General features: G+C 45.1%; 1 protein-coding gene across 1 annotated transcript in view; it reads left to right on the forward strand.

Annotated features, from left to right (window-relative positions):
* Positions 1–23,334, forward strand: part of LOC136768859 (syntaxin-1B) — a 39,371-nt gene extending 16,037 nt beyond the window's left edge. The window contains exons 2-10 of the mRNA XM_066723249.1: positions 10,460–10,534; positions 11,515–11,614; positions 15,521–15,595; positions 16,152–16,225; positions 16,446–16,554; positions 18,258–18,331; positions 18,819–18,956; positions 19,206–19,316; positions 19,635–23,334. Coding sequence (XP_066579346.1) covers positions 10,460–10,534; positions 11,515–11,614; positions 15,521–15,595; positions 16,152–16,225; positions 16,446–16,554; positions 18,258–18,331; positions 18,819–18,956; positions 19,206–19,316; positions 19,635–19,715 — 837 coding nt within the window. The 3' untranslated portion in view covers positions 19,716–23,334. The remainder of the gene's footprint in view (positions 1–10,459; positions 10,535–11,514; positions 11,615–15,520; positions 15,596–16,151; positions 16,226–16,445; positions 16,555–18,257; positions 18,332–18,818; positions 18,957–19,205; positions 19,317–19,634) is intronic.
* Positions 23,335–26,246: the final 2,912 nt, after the last annotated feature.

The following is a 26,246-nucleotide window of genomic DNA, read 5'->3' on the forward strand; positions in this document are numbered from 1 at the left end:
AAAACAAATACAATTAAAACTGCATGCCCGTTATTTTTCTTTCTTTGTCTGTCCGTTCATTTGATTTTACCTTCCGTCAATAAATGTCCGTTCCTTGCCAAGTGTGCTGTTCTGATTCCTGCATGGTCTGGGCGATATCACGCTGCATGTCTGTTCTCCATTTTCTTTCGTTGTGTGTCGCTACCTTTCTGCTACACTCTACAAATATACAAACAGAAGAGACGAGATGAGTCTTGTTGTGAGTGAGTGCGTCTCTCAAGTGTGTTAATGTGTTTAAGGCACGTCTGTTTTTGTATACTGTCCAGCTACTGTCTACGGTCTGTATTGTAGTCTCTGTAGCATGTTTCTGTCTCTGTGTGATTGTGTAAGCCTGTTGGTCTGTCTGTCTATGTATCTCTCAGTGCTCCTGTCTCTGTATTTCTGTGTGCCTCTGGCTACATGTGTGTGTGTGTGTGTGTGTGTGTGTGCTTGTGACGGCATTTGTGTGTGTGTTCTCAGTACTTTCAAGGTCAGCGCCACAGTACAGGTTGAGAGGTGGTTTGAATGACACGGTGGGATTTCACTGGAGCGATGGAAAGCTCCGCTTGATCACAGACGTTTTTTCTTCTTTTCCTTTTTTTCATTCCCCTCACAGTGCTGTCTCTCTCTCTCTCTCACTCTCCCCCCTCATTCTCTCTCTTCCCCCCTCCCTCCCTCTCTCTCCAAAAAATATAAACTGTATTCTGCACAGCGGCCTAGGCTGGCTCTCTCTCTGCACTGACCTTGCATTGCGACTCCAAATCAAATCCCAAACAGTACTTAGGGACTCTGATGAATAACAACAAGCAAAGTGAGAGAGAGATGAAGAGAGGGGGGGAGAGAGCAAGAGAGGGAGAGAGAGAGAGAGAGAGATGCCTGCAGTGACACAACAGCTGCAGTCATCTTTCACATTTCCCCTCTTTCAGACTAAAAACAATAAAGGATCAGGGCGACCAGACCGAGTACCAACAGAGACTGCTGTCCCCAGTGCATGCACGGAGTCTGCTATGAGACTCCTCAGTCGGTTTTCATGATGTGCAATGCTCCAGTCCTTTCGGGAGAGTCGTGTGCTCCGGAGCAGTGAGACAATCGGCCTTTGGTGATCTCTCGGGCCGAGTTGATGATCGAGTTTATCCCAGAGGTGTTCTTACCTGCAGGCTTGAAGCCAGGGCTCTGGAGAACTTGCACAGTTGAGTGGAGCAGACACCGCAGTAGATAGATTCTGACTGTCACTGCACAAAAGGCCTCCTCCACATAGCACAGTGACACAATTCATTACCTTGTCCCAGTACTTTTGTCAAGATGGCACCAACACACTGACACTCACAAACACCAGTATTGCCTTTTAATTACATTCCTGCTGGCGTAGTTGGCTTTCTGCAGTTCTCACTGTCCCTCAGCGACACTATTGAATTCAGTGGATTCAGTGGAATTAATTATCTCACTGGTTCAAGCTGCCTTAGCAGCCTTCAGGTCTGGTCAGTGTTTGAATTGTGTCAGAGGTCTTGGGGGGTCCTCAAGGTGGATGGGGGGAATAACACTATGAGGTAAGGTGTAACAAATCTGGCATTAATTAAGAAATATATATTAGATCAAATAAACCATTCCATAGATTCATGGATAGATATTTCCATTTTAGATCTTTATTTATGAGGATAAATATTTCTATGAGGTGTTTTTCCCCTGTTATTTCTCAAGTATTAACAGGCAGGCCTTGTCATTAACCTTAATGTACACACTCTATATGAGCATAAATAACTTTTAAACTGTCTGTTTGAAACTGTTATTTCAAAATGTCTATATCAAATACTGTTCCTTAAATATAAATGTGGTGTAAACTTACAGCATTTCAGATTATTTTCTCTACTATCATCCATCCATCTTTGAAACCACTTATTCTGGTGAGGGTTGCAGGGAAGTCAGGACAGGAATACACCCAGGACAGGACGCCACAATACACACAGGGCAATTTAGAGAGACCAATCAACCTAACCTACATGTCTCTGGACAGTGGGAGAAAACCAGAGTGCCCAGAGAAAACCCACATGGACACAGGGAGTACATGCAAACTCCACATAGAGAGGTACCCTGAACTGGGACTCGAAGCTGGGACCCCAGAGCTGTGAGGCAGCTGCGCTAACCACACCACACCACCCCTCTGCAATCATCATGAGGAGAAATGTATAACTAGAATAATTTCATTCAGAATGAGGGAGTTTCAGAGTAGCATCAGAGTAGTGGCATAGCTAGCTACCTACAACTGTCTGATAGATAGCTTGCTAATGTTAGATATAAAAATATCAGCTAGCGGCTATGTTACAAACTAGATGCTGTTCAACACAAAGGTGAACAATTGGATAGTTATAGTAACTCAAGTGTAACAACAATCCTAAATCAGAGAAGAAAAGTATGTTTCCCCTTCTTAGCAGTTGAAGACTTGACGACAACTCTGCTGTGTCAATTGCCTGCTGTAAACTGCTTGACAAAACTGGGAGTTTGACCCCCCAGAACCCCCAATTAAATGGTAAAGCATGGAGATCTATAGATACAGACCGTACCAACAATGGGCAAAGCAGAGCAGAGGGAGGAAGCCAGACAAAGCGTGTTGCAGTAATGTGCAGCTTAAGCTTTCATTAGGGCTGGGACACAACACAGAGCATAAAGGGGAGGACTGGCTGACAGAGTGATTGGACAATTAATAAGAATAATTATGTTCATTATAATAAGAATAATTACCAGAATCGTTAGTGAGTTTGCTTTTTCTAGTTGGGAATCACACTGAAACTGAAAAAGCTCTGGAAGGTGTGCCAGTCCTCGATATCTATATATCTATATATATATATATATATATATATACTCCCTAGTCTTTGCCTAGAAGCAGCAGAAGTACGCCTCGGTCACACGGGCACTATTTTAAACAGCGCAGGCGGGTCAGGTCAGCTGTACGCTACAGTATTGATCGTGGGGCTGCATTCCTTCTGTTCCCGGAGAGAGTGGGCTGCAGTCTGCCAGGCAACAATAACTCTCGATCCTCCAATGCCTCCTCTGCCAGCACTAGTTTAGGATGAAGATTTGACACAAGAATGGCACAAACATACACGGCAGCAAACGCCCGATCTAATGAGACTGTGAGTGTGTTCCGTTTGGTTTAAATTAGTTTATATAGGATGAGGGCATTCCCTTGGGTCCTGAAGCGGAGAGAAAGCTCAAATCCAAATTCATCAATCTCGACAACGGCCGCTAATTACCCACGTCACCAGGTGCAGATAACCTCCCACACATAGGGATACAAACGTGGTTTTGTCGTTAACGGCAAACTGCTGTTGCTCAACATGAAGACCGCACCTCCCATTTATGTTTTAAGCTCCTGCCTTTGATGTAGCTTGATTTAAAGTTTTTGGGGGTGGTAAAGAAATTAAAAATGCCTGATTCCAGTGGGCAGCTTCACGAGGGAAATTTGGCAGGGTTTTCGAAGGATTTCAGGGCTGTGAGACTCTTTAACACACAGCTCATACATATTTAACAGGGCAACATGCACCTAGCCTGGGTTTGCTGGAGGGCCAGGAACTTTGCACCGAGTTTTGCTTCCCCGTGCTGAGCAGATCTCTGTGAAAATGTTTCCACTGGTTTCTGTTGCAACGCTTGCCACAGCTGCGCTGAAGGAACTTGTGAGATCGCCGGTTGCTAGGCTTGTCACAGCCTTGGCTGCCTTGCAGAGTAGCGATCATGTTTACACAGCCAGCATATTAAAGATAGTGTAATATACCCATAACAGCTTTCCGTCCGTCCCTGGTCCTGGAGAGCTACGGCACAGTAGAGTACAGTACAGCAGGGGTCTCCAGCCCAGGTATGCAGTTCCTGAGTAGCCTATATTACACTACACTGTATTAGACAACACAGTACTACACTGCAGTAAATACGACTACAGCACTGCAGTAACTAAACTACAGTATATAACACTATACTGTATTATATAACACTGCAGTATGACACCACAGTATATTATTACACTGTATTACATAACATTACAGTAATACACTTCAGTATATTACATTATACAGTTTTATATAACACTACAGTACGAGCCCAATAAGGAAAATACAAGCAAAGTGTGGAACAGGGCAGTGAAAAAGTGTCATACGGGAAGTCAAAAACATTTCATACGTGAACATAAAGTGTCATACGCCACCAAAAAAATGCCACATGCAAGCAATACGTGTCATACGCAATCAGAAAATGCCATACACAAGCAAAAAAAAGTGTCACAGGAGGAAAAATATGTTGTACAGCACTGTAACAGTGTTGTAGGGGACAAAAATGGGCTGTAGAGGACGGCCAACATGCAGCCATATTATTGGATAGTTAGTTCGCCAAAATGCTAGCACATCAGTATTGTTTACTGCCTAGTCTGTTGCCCTGTCTGTTGCACTGTGCTGTAACACACTGTATTGTACTGCAGAATACGCTGTATTGTACTGTGCATTACTAAACACAAACCCGATGTCTGCATCAATTCTCAGGGGATGAGTGTGTCTGTGTTATTATTTATTTTCTGTGTGTGTGCGTGTGGGTGTGTGTGTGTGTGTGTGTGTATGCGTGTGGGGGTGTGTGTGTGCCTGAACCTCTCTCAGTCTCTATCCCATATCCGGCCAGAGTGCTTACACTACACTTTACTGTCTAGGGAACAAAAGTGTTGCAGTGTCATCTTTGGCCCCTATGGTACACCCGTGTCTATTACCAGATTACAAAAAAAAACAGCGCCAGCAACCTCCTGTGTACAACTCACTTTACGAAGATTCGTCTGTCTAGCACAAAACCTGTGGGAGTTATTGATTGAGGAAAACAACAAACATATTAATCCATAGCATGTCTAGCGCACAAGCTGTGGGGGGAGTAAGTGATTGTCGGAATAATATCGGCGATCTTTGTCATCATAATAATGCTGTGTGACTGATAAAAATCCCGAACACGGGTCGCTTGTGGCACATCAGTGCGTCACTCGGTTGTTGCATCTGTCAAGTCAGGGAACGTTTGCGTGTCGTAGGGGACAAAAGCGTGTCGTGGGGGCCACAGTTGCCTCATCTTTACATATAGTGTAAACCAGTGTTGCCCAAACCCAATCCACGAGGGCCCCTATCCAACAGGTTTTATGGGCAACCTTTAATTATCAATTTCTTAACACTTGGAACCATTTCAGTGTGATCAATTAAAAAAGCGATTTGTGAAATTAAGTTATGTAGACATTGGGTATAAAGAAAATGACCCTTTTCAGCCCTCAATGAACAGAATTCCCTTAACTGAACAAATGAATTGCTTAATTGATCAATAACCCTCTATAGCCCAGGCATCTTATTTGCCACTCCAAATGGGCGACCCTTGCGTTTTTCTTCAAATGTACAGGTTTTAACCATCTGGAGTCTGGGTAGCTCTTTTGGATGAAAAGAAAGGATTGTCCCAAATGGGCTACCATCTGCGTTGACTTCAAATGTACCGTTTTTAACCGTCTGAAGTCTGGGTAGCTCTTTTAGTTGACAACATCATATTGTGCCAAATGGGCCCCTCTGTGTTTTAATTTGGACGGCAGTGGCTATTTATCAGACTGCTGATAATCTGTGCCAAGGGATGCCCATTTGGAGGGGGATACCCAGACACTCAGAACACCAATAATAAACACATGGCAGTGCATAATATTAAGGTAGAAGGGAAGATTGGGATGATAAATAGACTCCCTAGACGGAATAACCTACATTGGTGTGCCGCATTTTCCGTTGGCAAACCAGAAAGACTCCATCAATTGAGGCCTGTGTAGCTTAGTTCACTTTCCATTCATTCACATCCGGACGTTTATAGCCATAGCTCATTGGTACAGGCTTTCCCTGATTCCTTAGCCCTGTTTGTTTGCTTTTGCTTTAAATAGCAAGCTAATAATCCCGGCTCGCTGGAGTCACACCACTTAAAATAACTGCTGCGGTTGACAGAAACTGCAGTGGGAGCCCGTGGTTCTGTGTACATAAGTCAGTTAAACCGTTAAAACGTCGATCTCTGGGATGTACATTACTGCCAATGAGCACTTTGCACATATTCGGTCTATCCTTTTAAATAAATACACAGGTTTCGGTATTACCTGGTCATCTACCGCCTCCCCCATCTCTACACCACATGGGTATTAACCACCATCCCGAGTAGGCTCATGATCAGGCGCTCTGCCGCTGAACACCCCCGCCATGGTGTAGGACTGCTGACACGCCGTTTCACTGCGGGGTTACAGGGACACCTGACCCCCATATGTAACTGTTCTAGTTTGGTTCTTGTCTGTACTGTATCAGGTCGGTTTATTTTAGGAGATGCTCCCCACCACCACCACCACACACACACACACACACACACGACTTGTATAATAATTACTTTGAGTTTGAATACAGGAGGGCTTATTCTGCTGCAGTCTGTGGGAATAGCATGCTTTTAATGCAAGTATGCAAGCATTTGACCACGCAAAGAAAGCTCGAGTGGATGCATGAATCACACGTCCACACTCCTGCTTTATAGCTGCATGAAAGGGAGCTTGTCACACAAATAATGCATGCACAGAACAGCATCCTCACAGCGCTGTGCTATTTTATTCTGATTTAGCAGGAGTAGGAAAATGACTGGGTTCGTTTCAGCTGCTACAAAAAGGGGTTTGCGCGGCTGAACTGTGTTCGACTTCAAACTTACACGGGTGAATAATACATTCACGGACACGCTGCGGGTTAGCGATGCACACGCACGGCAGACGGGCCTCGGCTGCACGCTGCCCCGGGCTCTGCGCGTCACTCGCACCGAGCTGAGGCACCTCGCCGAGCCACTCCGCGGCCGGCCAATCACAGCGCGGCATTGCGGTGTCTTTTGTTGCGCTGGAAGGCGGCCATTGGCTGCGGGCGGCCGAGGGGGCGTGACCCCGCCGCAGCACCTGAGCTGGGCGGGCAGGGATTGGCTGAGCGGGCGGCTGGAGAGGCAGGGTCACGCCCCCTCGGCGGCGCTGTGTGTGCGGCGCGTCGTGCAGCTCCGGCGGCGCTCGGCTGTAGTCGGTTGACTCGCGAAAAGACTTTGCGAGGATCGTGATTTCTTTCTTTATGTGGCCTTGCTGTAAGCAGAGATGTCTCCTTCACAGACGCAGCTGTGAGAAAAGCTGTCTCCCTGTCGCACTCACTGACCCCTGAACAGGACGACAGCTTACAGGACACCTTCACTGCAATGAATGAATGCATGCATGAGTGAATTAATTAATGAATACTTCAAATAATCGACAAACAAACGCACAGCTTTTCATTTCTTTAATTTGCTGATTACCCTACTGCTTTGTGGATCAATCTGTCCACTGTCAGTCTGTCTTGCATCGGACCGGTCCTTACTACTGATGCCGTGCACAGTGCGGACTGATTTTGTTGCACGTATATTGTAGATACTAACCTGGCCATATTATTTTCCTACTGTAAAATACACAAATTGCAGACTACATTTTTTTTAAAGATGCCAATTTTGGCATATGAAAGGTGCAACACATTTGCACCATATTAAATAAGTGTTTGTTCCATATGGAGAATTTCTCTTGCCCTTGTCTCCGCTCACTTTCAACCGACTACTGCAATAAAATGTGAATTACCCTCATTTGGCCCTGGGGTGTAGATGACTTTGCTTACGCCTGCATCTGGCACTACCCCCCCAAACCCCCCGGGAAAAAATTCTGGTTCTGCCCATCGCGTCCTCGCGGGACGTGTGCCTGGCCGAGCCTGTCGTGTGGGAGAGGTGCAGCAGCTCGGCGTGGGGTACACAGGCAGCCCGAGAGGCAGCTGGGAGGTCTGCGGGACACACAGGGAGCCTCGTCTCTGAATGTCACAGGAAATTGATTAAATATTAATGTCCGGGGGAGGGCGGGTTTATTTAGTTATTTCTTGTATCAATGAAGGAATAGGTGGGAACACGCACACAGCAGCCCGGACTGACAGAGAGGGATGGAGTCTGCAGCACTACACACACACACACACACACGCACAGTTGTCTACACTGAAGGCACAGAGAGAGAGATACAGATGGGCAAAGAAAGCAAGGATTGGGGGAGGGAAACCCTTAAAACAAAATAGAACAGGACTGAAAGGAAGGCAGGAAGTTGAGGGAGAGAGAAGTGCACAAAGTGCTGGTCTGAAGTTTGTTACACACACAGACATGTACATAGACACACACACACAGACACACAGGAGATGAAACAGGCACACACACAGACAAACACAGACACATTCAGACACAGAGACACCTAGTCACACACGCACACAGGACAGCAGAGCGTCGGGGGCGATCCAATGGGAAAGAGAGTGGGGGGAAGAGAGAGAGACGAACATCAAAATGCCTTAAATCAATCCTGCTGACAGATTGATTTATAAATAAATAAAACTAGTGTCGTTTGCTAAGTTTTATGGATTTCACCACGGAGGCTTGCTGTAAATTAGACTCCCATTATTGTCAGCCCCGCGCCCTTTATGTGGGGAGACGCATCTATCTGGCAAGGAGCCACAGAACCAGACACGACCCCCCCCTCCATTATTATGAATAATTATTCATTTTATTAATATGAATCAGAATTATTCTCATAATTATTTGTCTTTATTACTAATATTGAATGTTTTAATCTATAGCAACAGTACTGCAATCCCCTGTTCTGTATAGTAGATAGATAGATATACTAAACAAACATTTAAATGCAGCATGCAACAATTTCAAAGATAAGGAAATCAGTCAATTAAAATGAATTACTTAGGCCCTAATCTATGGATTTCAAGTCTCAGGTTTCGAGGGAGCGTGCGACATCTGTGGCATTGTGTTGTATGACAAAACTGCACTTGTGTCATGATCCTGCTATTCAAACAGCTTTTTGATCTGCCACGCCTGTCAGATGTATGGATTATCTTGGTAAAGGAGAAATGGGATATAACAGGGATGTAAACAAATTAGAGAATTATGGGAAATTTCTGGGATGTTTCACTTCAGCTCATGAAACATGATACCAACACTGTACCTGTTGTGTTTATATTTCTGTACAGTATAGACAGATATATTAGACAGATAGTCTCTGCTTGTCAGTGTCTATCTATGTGTGTGTGCATGACCACTTTCTTTAGAAACGGCACTGGTGACATGTCAGTATAAACATGTATAAATGGGAATTAGAGTGCATGTCAATAGCCAGATCCATGTGTAAGTATAGCTGTAGAAAGCCAGTGATCCATCATTCCTCAAACACAAAGTCAATGTCACCCTCTGTGCAATATTCAGTATTCTGTGCCTTTGTGTGTGTGTGTGTACCTTCGTGTGTCTGCACGTCTCAGTCTAGCCGTGTTTGCGTGAGAGCGGCTCTGTATACCTGTGTGTGTGTTCTTAGGCAGACTAGAACAGTTGAAATGTGAGCTTATGGAGTATTGATGTAATAAACAGAGCTTTAACCTTGAACAGGGTGACCAAGACAGAGAGGAGAAAAGAGAGAGAAAGAGAGGGAGGGAAAATGATACAGGGAAAAGACGGAGAGAGACAGAGAGAGTCTGAATTGTTGGAGTAAAATGGGCAGAGGTTCCACACACCCACCACTTTATGCGTAAAGGAGCACCTTATAACCATTTGCCTTTCTGTTGTCTCCTCAAGTTAGTACTGGTCCAATTACCACAGGATTGTTGCACTTTAAACAGTTTTACAGTGGTTGCTGTGCCCTAGTCTTCCACTTCTCTCCTATGGGTAACACCTGCCTCTAGCACTGGACCATGGGGCTACCAATGATACAGCATAATGCATATCTCTAAGGCCTGTTGACTGTGGTAGACCAGGGTTCATTCATGGTCCAGTGCAGTAAAGCCCAGTAAAGGCAGGTTAAAACCATAGCAAACCACTGTAAAACCATGTTCAAAAGTGCACAAATCCTGTGGTTAAAGGACCAGGACAGTCTGGCATCAGGGGAGATATCCCAGACTGGAGCTGGAAGCAGTGTTTTGAAGGAAAGCTCCTCAGACAGACTGGATTTGTTGGGACTGACTGGGGTCAGGTGGTGGTGACTGTGGTAACATACATCATAGACTGTAATGCAATAACTGCAGCTGCTCTCCATCTCTCCCTCTCTCCTTCTCTCCCTCTCAGCCCCAGGGTCATTGCAGTGTTATAGTACCGCAGTGTTCGGTCAGTTGGTCAATCAATGCCTGTCTCATCTACCTCTCCCTCTCTCGATCCTTTAATGCACTGTCCAGTTAATTAGAGTGTGCGTGTGTGTGTTGGAGTGTATCAATCTCTCTCTCTCTCTTTCTTTGACTCGGCACAGCATCCCTTTACTGTTCTGTCCACTCTATGTACCACCCAGATCACTGTATAGGGAAATGTGGGTCCACTGATGCCTGTATTAACCCCCATCCCCCTCTCTGTTTCTTAGGCTAAGGACAGCGATGATGATGAAGAAGTGGTCCATGTGGATCGAGATCATTTCATGGATGAATTCTTTGAGCAGGTAAGGACTGCAGAATAGGGTCCAGATTGGAGCCAGCACTGTGTGGAATATAGTATAGTATAGTATAGTATAATATAGGGGCCCAGACTGGAGCCAGCGCTGTGGGGACTCTAGTGAAAGAGTGTCTCCAACTCTCAGACTGGAATGGAAACAGGCCGAGACAGATCCCAATCTTGTGGCAGCTCCATGTCCAATCTGTCTCTTCTCTTTTGAGAGTCTCGCACAGATCGGCGAAGATATCTCTCCCTATCTCACTCTCCCTCTATACAGACACAGCGCATTATGTGTGTCTGTGTGCGGGTGCGTGTGGGAGAGAGAGAGAGAGAGAGAGAGAGAGAGGAGGGAGAGAGGGTTCCCTTGGGAAAGTTTCCCCTGATACATTTACCACTTTAAACATGTTTTTTATGTAACCTGAATTTGAATGTCTTCCTAGGGTTTTAACACAGTGCCTTCACCGTGTTTCCCTCCCCTATGCTATGAACACAGCCTGGGATACCAGAGGAAACATTAGAAACAATGAATGTGAACGTGAACACGATGGCCTGAGCTGGGGGGAATACGCTTCTGTCTTTTTTTTTCTCACGTCGCATTTGTCACAGTCAAAATCCGACCCCTGCGGGACACTAGAGCTCCCAGTTTCCGGTCTCATTTTTGTTGTGTTTTTAAAAAATCCAAACGGCGTCGTTATCCATGCTGGCTGTGAGAATACGGCTCCTCGTAATTTCTCTGTTAAATGCAGATGGTGCATGAATGATGTTTTAAAGTAATGTTTACAACAAGTGCAAGATAGTTGGATGGGCTGTGTGTGGCGAACAAGACCGAAAGATAAGAGCTTGTTAGAATGTCCAATGTGTCATATTAGGGTTTAATTTGAATAATTAAAATGGGACCGTAAGTCAACCTGGGAAGTTTTGTGCGCTGGGAACTATTGTGACCCACAGGCGTCAGGCGGGTGACTGCGTTGCCCTCTCTCTGCGCAGGTGGAGGAGATCCGCGGCTGCATAGAGAAGCTGTCCGAGGACGTGGAGCAGGTGAAGAAACAGCACAGCGCCATCCTCGCAGCGCCCAATCCAGATGAGAGTGAGTTCTCCAAAACATGCTCCCCCCCGCGATGGGTGCTCAGTGCACTGCAGGCGGGCTGTTCTGGGGGTTACATTAGGCAGTCCACACCTGTGGATGTGGGAGGTGGAGGGTGGGGAGTTAGGCCGAGGGGAGGATGGAGACAGCAGAGAGCAACTTTGAGGAGGGACAGTGGAGGTCATCGGTGGGGCTGTAGAGACTGTAGAGATGGACTGACTGACTGACTGACACACTGACTTACTGCCTGACTGACACACTGACTGACTGACTGACACAATGACTGACTGATACACTGACTGACTGCCTGACTGATACACTGACTGCCTGACTGACACACTGACTGACTGACTGACACAATGACTGACTGACACACTGACTTACTGCCTGACTGACACACTGACTGACTGACTGACACAATGACTGACTGATACACTGACTGACTGACTGACTGACTGCCTGACACACTGCCTGACTGATACACTGACTGACTGACTGACACACTGACTGACTGATACACTGACTGACTGACTGACATACGGACTAACTGACTGACTGCCACACTGACTGACTGACTGACTGACTGACACACTGACTGACTGATACTGTGACTGACTGATTGACTGAGTGACAGACACACTGATTGACTGACCGACTGGCACACTGCATGACAGGATTTGACAATCCAAATGACACACTGACCGAAGTGCCAGGTCCAGCCGCAGGACGCTGATCGAGATTTCTGCAGCTCTGAATACGGTCCGATGAAAACCCAATCATTGAGAGGGCACCCTGCAGATTCCCACCGCTCTGGTTGTTGAGCAGCTTCACAATGAGAGCCAGGCCGTCCTGTGTTACCAGCAATTAAAAGCCCCGCTTATCTCGTTTGATTTGATTTGATCAAAAGAAAGAGCGGAACTGGATCTGATCTGGCCCATTTTCAGCCGGTCCTCTGACACGCTCTAGGGAGCCCGGTGTGGCGCCGGGAAGCTTGTGCCCATCAGGGGAATCAGCAGCGTGCGAGACCGGCTGCCCCTGCGGGAGGCCGTCTTCAGAGAGGTGTATGAATAAACACTAATAATAAATAGCGCTAATGATCCGATGATGTCAGCGTCAGAGGTATGGCTCACCCATAGGGACACCAAGGGATTTAATGAAAGATCCCACTGTTACACAATGCAGTGAAATACATTACAGTACCTTACAGTACATTAATATTATTATTATTATTATTATTATTATTATTATTATTATTATTATCATATGCTATGGTACAATGCAACCCAACACAAATCAACGCAACAACACAACACAATACAATATAGTGCTGTGTGATACTATAAACACAATATAAAGCACCACCACAGGACAACACAGACCAACTCAACATGACACAAATCAATGCCACACAAAGTAATGCGACACAAAGCAACATCAATCCACGCAACACAACAACACAACACAAAGCAAGACAGCACAACATAACTCTGACTCTACTACTGAAGGGAGTACGCGCCATATTTTCCAGCACACGTGTTTTTGTCGAATGCTTTGTTCACTTTATTTCCGTTCCCATTGGTGCACATCTTACGTTCTGTTTTGGATTGTTGTCTTTGTGTTTTTTTCTTTGTTTTTTTGTCGTTGTTGTTTCTTTTTGCCTCATCAAGGAATGCCAGCGGACGAATAGGTATATTCCTGAGACTAACCGAGTTAAGTGTCAACTGGACTAACTAGTTAACCGTTTAGCTGGACCGGTTAACTAGTTTAGTCTTTGCTGTGGTGCTGTGTGCTGTTTGTGATTAATGCGTTGAAAACCGCACTCTTACACACATCTGTTTTTCACATTTTACACTACATTACCAAATGTACTGGGACTAGAGATAGTATACAAAATACAGAGTGTCGTACAGTATAATTTAGTATAGTATAGTATACTGTAATACAATATAGTTCAGTAAAGTATAATATAGAAAAGTATAGTGTAGTACGATATATTGCATTATATTATGGTAGAGTATAGTGGAATAGGGAATAGTCTCATCACTTTTGGTAATCAAATCTAATCTATCCATCTCTCTTTTCTATCTGTGTATCTCACCAGCCCATCTCTCTGTTTATCTCTCGAATCGATCTGTCTGTCTGTCTGTCTGTCTGTCTGTCTCTCTCTCTCTCTCTCTCTCTCTTTCTGAATGTGTGCCCAAGTTTGCCTCCCCCACCAGTTTGAAGAATAAGACAAAGATTGGAAGGTTTATCGATTAGTCTCTAGGTCTGGGCTGAACAAACAAACACAAATCGCCCCTCTTTCTCCTTCACAAGTGTGATTTTCCAGTCCGCCTGCCCTCCCCGCTGTGGGAGGGGCGTGTGTGTGAGTGTGTGTGTGTGTGTGCAGGGAGGAGGCGGGGGCAGGGGGTGGGGTGGGCGGGTGTCCGGTGACACAGTGACACTGCAGTTCTCATAAATCAAGGCTCTGCAATGGAGCTCCAGGCAGGCAGGAGAAGAGCCTCCTCAGCCCTGACGCACCACCGCTCTCTACGGCTGATACGGGCACAACAGCAGCAGACGACTGTACCACTGCAGAGTCACTGACTGGACTGGACTGGACCATGTGTTACTGTACTGTGCAGAGTCACTGACTGGACTGGACTGGACCATGTGTTACTGTACTGTGCAGAGTCACTGACTGGACTAGACTGGACCATGTGTTACTGTACTGTGCAGAGTCACTGACTGGACTAGACTGGACCATGTGTTACTGTACTGTGCAGAGTCACTGACTGGACTAGACTGGACTGGACTGTTACAGAGTCACTGACTACTGGACTGGACTGCTGCAGAGTCACTGACTGCACCAGACCATGTTTTCCTGTACTGTACAGAGTGCAGTGTAATTTACTGTGCTTTAGTGCTGCTGCAAAGTCAAAATCTGCACACAACAGCAGCTGAGTCCGATGTCTCTTCTGAAGGACGTCGTGTACAGGCAGGCCCAACTCATCTCAGGAACGCGGGCAGGGGAGCCTCCCGGACGCCCCCATGGGCCGCCGAGGAGGTCAGAACCGAGTGGGACATGATGGCACAAGCTGTGATTCATTCAAACTGAGCAACGAGGGTTCAGCTGTACCCGATTACAGTTACACCGCTGAGCTGTGCACTGGCAAAGTTCGATAGACATAAGGGATACATTCGACAGCTCAATTGCCACGAAGACAAATGATCACTGTCACTGTAAATTAAAGTAAAGTTATTTACCAGTTAGCTCACGTTTTAATTATAACCGAACCTATTGTCTGAGCGGGATCTCCTTCAAGACTGGCCTCTGTCGCAGCGGCGGCGGCCTTATAGCGTAACAGCCAAGGTGCACGGGGCCGGAGAAAGTGCCTGAGCGGCTGTTTTTCTGCAGCTTGATTTATTAAAGACCATAACAACTCACAGGAGACGGGTACTGCAGCTCCACTGCATAACTGGACACACAGGGCGGGAGGGGCTCTGCGCAGAAGGAGGCTTTTCATTGGCTCAGGGGCCTGGAGCCAGGGAGGAGCCTAGTGGGCAGAGGTGGGCTATTGTTGAGCCCAGTGTGTGTGTGTGTGTGTGTGTGTGTGTGTACTGGAAAAACCTGGATCTCTGTGTCTCTCTCTCAGGGCCAGTGGGATGTTCATGTATGCTACAGTAAATCAGTATATTGGTCAGTCTGCAGTGTCAGTCAGTCAGTCAATTTGGTTGACTGTATGAGTAACCCCCATCCCAATCCATACCCTTCCCTCTCTCTCTCTCTCTCTCTCTCTCTCTCTCTCTCTCTCTCAGGCTCAACACAGCTTTGATGTAAGGTTTCACCCCATAAGTCACATAGTCTGGATCATCTCTCTCTCTCTGTTGTTTTCTCTCTTTCACTCTCACTCTCTCTCCCACACACAGAAACCAAGCAAGAACTGGAGGATCTTACGGCTGACATCAAAAAGACAGCCAATAAAGTGCGATCCAAATTAAAAGGTAACTGCCTGCCCTCCCCTCCACCTTCGTCTTCCTGTTTCCCCTTTCAGAAGTTTCCCCTGGTCCTTTAACCACAGGATTTGTGCACTTTTGAACATGGTTTTAGTGGGGTTGTGCCCTAGTTGTACAGTGGTTTGTTATGGTTTTAACCTACCTTCCCTGTGCTTTACTGCACTGGACCATGAATGAACCCTGGTCTACCACAGTCAACAGGCCTCAGAGTTATGCATCATGGTGTATCACTGGTATCCCCATGGTCCAGTGTTAGTGAAGTCATGTTGAACCCATAGGAGACCATGGGAACACTAGGGAACAAGCATAGAGAAACCATGTGAAAAGTGCAAGAATCCTAATTTAATTTGTCCAATTTACCAGGGTACACTTGCATATGACCTTTCTCCCTGTCTTTCAGGGGACTGCACCAATCAACCTGATAGTCTGTATTAACTCACTCTGCTCCCCCCTCCTTTCTTTCTCTATCTCCCCCTCTCTTTCGACCTCCCTCCCTTCCATACATCTCTCTCCCTCCCCCACTCTCTCTCCTTCTCTCCTCCAGCGATCGAGCAGAGCATTGAGCAAGAAGAGGGCTTGAACAGATCGTCTGCAGACCTGCGAATCCGGAAGACCCAGGTAAGAGATAGATTCTCTGTGCATGTCTGTCAGTCTCCCTTGCGCTTTCTGTCCCTCTGTCTGTCTGTCTTTGTTTTTCATTCCATCTCTCTGTTTTTAAGCTATGATCTGAAAAGTAGACTAATGGTTCCCTCTCTGACTCTGTCTGTCCCACCCTCTCCTGCCCCACACCTCTCTCTGTCCCTCCTTCTCTTGTCCCCTCCTTCTCTCTATCCCACAGCACTCCACACTGTCACGAAAGTTTGTGGAGGTGATGACTGAGTACAACACCACGCAGTCCAAGTACAGAGATCGCTGCAAAGACCGTATCCAGAGACAGCTGGAGATCAGTGAGTGAGGCCGGGGCATGAACACAGCTCACTATTACAGCTCACCAACACAGATCACTATCACAGATCATTAGAGAGCACAAACACAGCTCACTGACACAGATCCCTATCACAGATCACTAGAGAGCACAAACAGCTCACTGACACAGATCCCTATCACAGATCACTAGAGAGCACAAACAACTCACTGACACAGATCCCTATCACAGATCACTAGAGAGCACAAACAGCTCACTGACACAGATCCCTATCACAGATCACTACAGAGCATAAACACAGTGCACTGACACAGATCCCTATCACAGATCACTAGAGAGCACAAACAACTCACTGACACAGATCCCTATCACAGATCACTAGAGAGGTAGAGAGCACATGTACAACTCACTGACACAGATCCCTATCACAGATCACTAGAGAGCACAAACACAGCTCACTGACACAGATCTCTATCACAGATCACTATAGATCACAAACACAGCTCACTGACACAGATCCCTATCACAGATCACTAGAGAGCACAAACAACTCACTGACACAGATCCCTATCACAGATCACTACAGAGCACAAACAACTCACTGACACAGATCCCTATCACAGATCACTACAGAACACAAACACAGTGCACTGACACAGATCCCTATCACAGATCATTAGAGAGCACAAACACAGCTCACTGACACAGATCCCTATCACAGATCACTAGAGAGCACAAACAGCTCACTGACACAGATCCCTATCACAGATCACTAGAGAGCACAAACAACTCACTGACACAGATCCCTATCACAGATCACTAGAGAGCACAAACAGCTCACTGACACAGATCCCTATCACAGATCACTACAGAGCATAAACACAGTGCACTGACACAGATCCCTATCACAGATCACTAGAGAGCACAAACAACTCACTGACACAGATCCCTATCACAGATCACTAGAGAGGTAGAGAGCACATGTACAACTCACTGACACAGATCCCTATCACAGATCACTAGAGAGCACAAACACAGCTCACTGACACAGATCTCTATCACAGATCACTATAGATCACAAACACAGCTCACTGACACAGATCCCTATCACAGATCACTAGAGAGCACAAACAACTCACTGACACAGATCCCTATCACAGATCACTACAGAAAACAAACATACTGACACAGATCCCTATCACAGATCACTACAGAGCACAAACACAGTGCACTGACACAGATCCCTATCACAGATCATTAGAGAGCACAAACACAGCTCACTGACACAGATCCCTATCACAGATCACTAGAGAGCACAAACTGCTCACTGACACAGATCTCTATCACAGATCACTGGAGAGGCAGAGACCACAAACACACTGTTTGTGCAGCTCACTGACACAGACACACCAGAGCATCATGGGACTGCAAACACACTAATACTAGACAGACACACTGCCCTGACACAGACTCTAACCAATACTGAAACAGTGGAGCCCAGGGGAACTAACACCACGCTAACACAGACACACAAGAGGCGCCCCAGGGTAAATTATGCAGACACACAGCACAACAAACAAGCAAATAAAACACACACACACTAACTGCTACAGACAGAAGAGAGCCCTGGAGCACCTCTAATGAAAGACACACTGCACCGCCACTGACATAATTTGCATAGGGCTTCAGCTAAGGAGCTCATTGGTCACTTTTTTATTTCTACAGCTGGGAGAACAACCACCAATGAGGAGCTAGAGGACATGCTGGAGAGTGGCAAGCTGGCCATCTTCACAGATGATGTAAGTCCCATCCCCTTTCGCCCCAGACGAAAAGAGCCACCCACCAGTGAAGACAAGGGAATGCTATTAGTTAGACCACAAATTCCCTCTTTCCCAAACCCAGCTAATAAATCAGCTCATGGCGACATTGTAATGAAGTGACCTTAGAACATGAGGATGTTGCGGCGACACTAATTTGTAGACTCCGGGGGAGGTGGTCAAGTCAAATCATTGTAAAATAATGTCTGAACATGACATTTATAAAACTCCACTCCAGAGGAACCATTTTCAATTATATCACAAAATACAGACGGTGAAAAGTTTAAGTGAATTTAAATGAAAACAAAATAATAGAATGGAGTTGGACAGGCATTCAGGGATGGACTGCATGACTGGCCACATACAGAGCCAGATAATTGTGATATGGTTATACTGCGATGTAATGATGACTAATACTCTCCCTTTCCCTCAACTTTGTTCTCGACCCATCTCTCTCTCTCTCTCTCAGATCAAGATGGACTCTCAGATGACGAAGCAGGCCCTGAACGAGATTGAGACTCGGCACAACGAGATCATCAAGCTGGAGAACAGCATCCGCGAGCTGCACGACATGTTCGTGGACATGGCCATGCTGGTGGAGAGCCAGGTATGCCCCACTCCCACTCCCACTCATACTCATACTCATACTCATACTTCCACTGTCACTCCCACTCCCCCTGACCACCTCACTCGCACTCAAACTCAAATTCGAATCCCCACTTCTAATCCCACTCATGTTCCCACTCCCGCTCTCTCCCCCAACGTCCCACCCCCAATCTCCTTCCCGTTCCCACTCCCACTCCCACTGCCATCGCCACGTGTTTGTGTGTTTCTGATGCCTGTGCTCTCCCGACAGGGTGAGATGATTGACAGGATCGAGTACAACGTGGAGCACTCAGTAGACTATGTGGAGAGGGCTGTGTCTGACACCAAGAAGGCCGTCAAATACCAGAGCAAAGCCCGCAGGGTGAGTACACATGACACCACGACCCACACAGACACACACAGACCGAGTTAACCAGCCAGTGTATCAGTCAGTCACTGTACCGGTCAGTCAGTGTGTCAATCAGTGTGTCAGTCAGTCAATGTGTTAGTGTGTCAGTCAGTGAGTCAGTCAGTGTGTCAATCAGTGTGTCAGTCAGTCAATGTGTTAGTGTGTCAGTCAGTGAGTCAGTCAGTGTGTCAATCAGTGTGTCAGTCAGTCAGTGTGTCAGTCAGTCAGTCAGTCAGTCAGTGTGTCAGTGTACCTGTATTAACCCCTCTCTCTCTTTCTTTCCCTCTGCAGAAGAAGATCATGATCATTATCTGCTGTGTGGTGCTGGGCGTGGTGTTGGCGTCCAGCATTGGGGGAACGCTGGGCTTTTAGAGAGATGCAAAAAACCACCAGACAAACTACTGCAACAATAATACTAATAATAATAACAACAGATAAGGGAACACTAAAATAAATAAATAAATAAATAAATAAATAAATAATAAGATTTAAAGAGGGAAAAGAATTATGGGGGGGGAAAAGATGAGAAAAATTACGAAAAAGACAAAAAAAAACTAAAAGAAATAAGTTAATAATAAATAAATAAATAAATAAATAAAAATAAACAAATACATTTAAGGAGAAATTAAGGCTAACAGATGTAATACTTACAGCGTACATGTAAATGTATCCGCAGCACATTGAACCACTACCTGAAAAGAAGAAAAAAAACAAGTACGAAGTTAAAAATAGTTTTTTTTCCCTTTGAAACAAGTGACGGCTAAACTGGGAGAGAGAAAGAGGGAGAGAAAGAAGAAGAGACAGAAGGGGAGGGGAGGGCATTTGTGATGGGTAAAAGTTAAAAAGTGGCCTAGTTTTAGCTTCACACAATGACCCAACTATCAGACCTGGCATTGCCCGTCTTTATTTTGTGTGAGCATGTGTTTGTGTTTGTGTTTGTTTGTTTGTGTGTGTATTTGTATTTGTCTGTGTGTGAGTGTAGTAACACTTTCCATAAAAACTGATGCTCCCAAGTCGCTGAGGGATGTACGCAGGTGGTAGAGTTACTCTTACATGCTCTCACTCTCACCAGCTTACAAGAAAAGCCCCCGTCACTTGAATTTGACAAACTGCAGCAGACATTGGTGGCATCAATGGGGGAGGGTTATACGCATGACAAAACTCATGAGGGTGTGCCCCTGTGTATATAACTGTGTTTGGGCACACGCCAGGGGCATAGATACACTAAGCACAGGGACAATATCGCACAACTGGCTTCTGTCAGTCACTGGATACCTGTGTAAAACAAACAGTGAAAACCCATGTGCCCCTGGACAGCTTTTGCATATTTGTTCCAGGGGAGGGAGGGTGTTGTGCCACCATTGTGCCACCCCTGTCAAAATATAACATTCCTACAGCTGCTCCTGGGGAGACACCGCTTGCCAGCTTAAATATATCGGTCCCTAAGTGAGTAATTATGGAGTTCCAACCCCAGGCCATTATTCTTGTGCTTGCAGTGAATCAATGGCATTCTTACACCTAAACTACAATTGGTGCCCATCTGCATGTTCCCTGACAAAACAGTATACATACATAACCCCCCCGCAAGGTAGAGATGCTGCACATACACTGTAAGTACATACAGTGATTATACCGCACTTAATGCACAGTATTAGTGTGTGTTGTGTGTGTGTGTGTGTGTCCTTAGTTTCCCTCCGCTGCTTAAAACTCCCCAGTCTTCCTCTCTGAAGCATATCTTGGCACATTGTATACAGGACTTAATCCATACTGAAAAGTATATATATATATATATATATAGTATATATATATGTATATGTCAGTCCGGTATTTCAAGACTGCTTCTGTAGATCTTCACGATGGACGGCACTATATACTGTGGCGGACATTTGTTTTTGCACACAGCAGTGTATTTATAACAATACACTTTTGGGATATGTTTTCTGGACAGGGAGCTCACTTCAGCGCTGTCTCTCCAACTTAACTGAGGCTCTTTCTAAGTCATCTCTGTGTCTCGGATTCTCCATTCACAGTCACCCCATAGCGCATAGTCATTAATAGGCCAGTTGTGCACTCTTAGGGGTTTAACAGAGCCCTGGGTGTCGTACCCTAGCAGGCTGAGCCCTTTAAAAGATCCTGTGGGTTTGGGCACAATGCCAAGCACAAAACAGAGGTGTATCCAACAACCCGAGCCATAGACAAGGTACTCTCCCCTTAGATGTTATTCAACTCCGAGAGAGCAAGGCAGACAAAAAGATGAGCGTTTGTACTATGACGACCTGTCAAAGTAGATGTAAAAGACAGGGATCTGACACTGGGATCTGACACTGGGATCTGACACTGGGATCTGTCTGTCTTCTGGTGATTGGGCACCCTAGGAAACTGGGTAAGCGGTACGGAAAGAAAGAGTGAAAGAAAGAAAGAAAGAAAAAAAGAGAAATTAAGGAAAAAATTAAAAATGGTAGAAAGTAAGAAATAGATAGAGAGAAGATGTAAGGAAAGGAACAGAAATACAGAAAGCAAGAAAGAGGAAAGGAAAAAAGATAATGAAACGACAAAAAACAAAGTCCAACATTTTGGATGCTCACAGGATAAAGAACAGATGAAATTAAGTGGAGGAGAGGAAGGGGAAGTTACAGAAGCCCTTTAGACTCAGTTTTAGCCGTCACTTGCGTTCGATTAACAAGGAACAAAAAAAAGACACAGAACCTGGGTGTGGTTGTTTCATTTCTGACTTTCCGAAAAAAACAAAACAACAAAAAAAAAAGAAAAAAGTGCATTTTGTTCTCAGTGTAGATGGTATATTGTAGTCTGTGATGTGACCAGTGGCTATCTTTCCTCAGTTTGCCTAGAATTCGGTTTGGGTCGAGTTTTTTTATTTTATTTCTTAATTGGGTTGTTTTTTGTTATCAGTTTTTATTTACTTTTTCATTTATTTTCAATTATTTCTTTTTTTTGGGGGGGGGATAGGGGAAAAAAACTACAAAACTTTAATAATAATTTATCATCTTTTTCCTTTTTTAAAGGAGACTTTTAATTGAAAACAAGCAGCAGAGTTAAAAGAGAAAAGTTTGATACTTTTGCAATGGATAAACAGATGTATATGATTTAGAGTGATAAGAGATCGTATAATAATTATTGAGATACACATATGGGTTTGAAGAAGTTATTGGCGCTATTGCTTCCCAATGTGAGGTTGTGTTTGAATCTAGTATTTTCCCAGCCTCACATATCAATAATATATATATATATATATATATATATATATATATATATATATATATATATACACACACACACACACAATTTCCAAGAGGCATCCAGTATATGTACATAGGTATTTCACGTCATATTTACTACATGTTGTGAACCTGACAGGGCAAAGATTTCCCATCATCCCTTGCATCATCCTCTTAAAGGGGAAGTCTCTGTTAAGAATAAGTAAATACACCTGTCTCATTTAATGAAACAAGTAATGAAAGGTGTATATTCCTCTCCCTCTTTGTGTCTCTGTATCAGCAGGTTTGGTCATTGTGCTGACTAGCTATACAGATCAGAGACGGGAAACAGATTTTGAACTGCTTGTTGATATGATATATTTAAAGAAACACAAACAACAGAAAGACCAATACAATTGAGACTGTGGGGTTTATTTATCTGCTTTCACCTGCTCTTACAGAGACACCCCCCCCACCCCACACCACACCCCAAACCCCTCCCTCATTTCATGTTGCGTTGTATCCGTCCTGTGTCGTCCCTCCACCGCATTTGAACTCAAATTGAAAAGCACCCACAAAAGTAACAAAGGGGATCCAAAACCAAGGATTCCTTTCCCTCCTTTTCCTACCCCTCCACTACTGCAAAAAATAAGAAAAAGAGTCTTCCATTCCTGACCAAAAAATAATTCCACAATGATTCTAGAACATTCTATTGCAGTGGGGGGCCCATCCCTGTTTCTAGAGGGCCACAATCATGCAGGTTTTTCCAGGTCTCTCTAAATAACCAAGCACTGGGTACCTTGAACGCATGGAAAATCAAGACCCACTATTATCCCCAATTAAGCAATTAACCATCAGGATCCAACGAAACCTGTCTGCTTTGTGGCCCTCCAGCACCAGAGTTGGCCATCCCTGTTCTAGTGTTTAGGGTGGTGTTCTTCTAAACCTCTTAACCTTTGGGGGCCACAAACCAGTATATTTTATATTGGCCCCTATCTGCATCTGTGTGATCGAGGACAGGGGTAAAAAGTCGGTCATTTACACGACTAAATTAGCTTAATTGAAAGCTGGGTGGAATGAAAATTAGGAGCGCAATGGTCCATGAGGAGCAGATTAGAAGAAAAGGGGCTGAGAAGCTTGCGTCCATCTTCTCAAACGTCTCACAAGGTACACTTCCTCGTCTGGAGGTTTCTCATGGCGGCTGTAGCTAGGCAACCATTTAGCCTTGTCAGGAATTTGAACTTTGACCTTTGCAGTTAAGCTGTGGCACCCCTTCCAAGAAAGAAAAAATATATATAAATACAATCAAATACAATCATAGACTTTGTTCCCCGCCTGACATTTTTTTGGTCTAATATTTTTGGATCACTGTAAAAGCACTGTATCCTCCTACCAGAATCTCCCAACTGGAGTTCGGGAGGAGAACAAAATCAAATACAATCACCCGCAGTTCTCTCTTCCACAAGAGAAATTTGACTCTCCCAGACTGTGCACCTCTGCAGCAACTTTCAGTAGGATGGTGTGGGAGATGAAATGGTCCACAGGTGCCTTTGAAATGAATGGGCATACTCAAAGAAATTTGTTGTTCTGACTTTCAAGTCTTGACTTTATCTTTCTGTTGAGATCCGAGTTTCTCACCCGTGTCTTTATATCTCTTGATAAATGAGCACAATAATAATAATAATAATAATAATAATAATAATAATGTACCGCTAGTAACACATTAAATGTTTACAGGACAATTTTTCCCACCACAAACAGCGAAACAATCATGATTATAACATAAATGCAGACGACCAGAAATGTACTTAAAGAAAAATATAAAAATATAACCCTTTCCCTGGAGACGGTCAGAGCTGGCTGTGCAAGGAAAGAAAGAAGAAAAAAAAAAAAAATCCCAAAACTGATGTTGCATAAGCAGCAGTTCCATCTATGAGTCTTGATGCTAAACACCACCGAGCCCCAGGCGTGTCTCTTTACCCACGGCCTCCTTGGCCTCTTCATAGCCCCTGATAGCGAAACGCCGTGAGATTGTGCCATAGTCCAGTTAGCAGCAACGATAACCCAGGGTCAAAAGGGCATTTCTCCCCACCGGCCCTGCTGACTGTCGCAATAGAAACATCTACCACCATGGGACATCCAACGATGACGTTTGTACTGCCACCGCTCTTCGAGTGCTAGTGGGGCCAGAGCCTCACTGCTGTACAGCATTGGGTGTCTGGGGTGTGTGTGTTTGTTAAGCATAGGTACGCAACCCTGGTTCTGTAGGTATTTCTCACTCATCAATTACAAATGGTAATTGTGACCAATTAAGTCAACCACCAAATCAATTCATTAATTAAGGTTTGTGGGAAAGACAAAACCAGAAACGTCTGTGGCCCTCCAGGACCACGGTTGCCTACACCTGGTATAAAGGCCCCCGGGACTGTGGCAGCTCAGTCAGTAGTGTCAGGCACAGCAACGCAATGACCCGCCCCCTTTTTGTCAAAACCACCGACGCTTATAGAGACCTGCCCCCACTAGTGCTGGGCAGGAGGGACTGGGGACGGATAATTTCCGGAGAGAGAAAAGGACCGCTGTCCGGTTAAGGACTCTGCAGGGAGGGAGGAGGAAGGAAATTAGATGTTTTTTAAAGTGGCAAGTTTCTGAAAGGGGAAATCTGGAAAACCTACAAAGGATTGAGGCTCCATTATCCCCATCCCACCCCCAGAACCTGTCTGTGTCTTTGTATTGCTGTACAGTATTATCTGTTTCCATCAGTATCACCCACTCACTGAGGAGGAGGGCTTAGGGTTTTGGGTTGGGGGAGAGGGGTATTGTGACAGAGTCCAAAAGGGCAGAATAAACTTAAGGCAAGATGGAAAGAAGAGAAAAGATTAATTAAAGTGAACGTTAGGATGATAACAATAATATTAATAACGATGATTTTTTTTTAAACACAGAGAAGTTATGTTATGACAAAGGAACTATCAAACAAACGAAGAAGACAAAAAAAAAACAAAGAACGCTCGCAAAATCTTGTCAAACTGAATCGGAAACAAATATATATAAAAACGTTGTGTCTTGTAATTACTGTAAATACTTAAGAGGGGAAAAAAACTGACATAAAAAAGACTTGCATGTCAATGTATAAATCTATTGAGGAAAAAAAATGGACAAAAAAATCTATCAAAAAAAACCCTAAAAAAACAAACAAAAAAACGGGCCGGTCAAAGTCGGCGGTTGTCTGCTCTCCCCCCCAGCCACACCCACCAACCATCCTCTCGCCCTCCCACCCACGTCCACTCTGGATTCAAGCCAAATTCTCTTCCTTTTGCTTTTTTGTTTCCGGGGTTTTTCTTCTTTTGTTGTTGTTCTTGTGGGTGGAGGGGTGTGAGGGCCAGGCTACACCGAGATCAGGAACTGCAGCCTCTCTCTCTCCCTCACTCTGCAGTAGCCCATCCATCCATCTGTCCGTCCCAATGTCAGAGCTGCCTCTTCTTGTGTGTTGTTCAAGGTGGACCTCCATTCCCTCCGGGCTCGGCCGTGCTTCCTGCCCACGCTCCTGACCCTCAACCGCCCCACTCATGCCAGTCACACAAAACACGCAGTCTTCCCTGTTATAGACTCCTCTCTGAAACGGAGGCCACTCTTCTTCCCTTCCACAATCGCCCATCCCAACTTTGACCTCGAAGCCCTGACCATCTTG

Source organism: Amia ocellicauda, chromosome 14 (assembly GCF_036373705.1).
Source record: "Amia ocellicauda isolate fAmiCal2 chromosome 14, fAmiCal2.hap1, whole genome shotgun sequence".
NCBI classification, from domain to species: domain Eukaryota; kingdom Metazoa; phylum Chordata; class Actinopteri; order Amiiformes; family Amiidae; genus Amia; species Amia ocellicauda.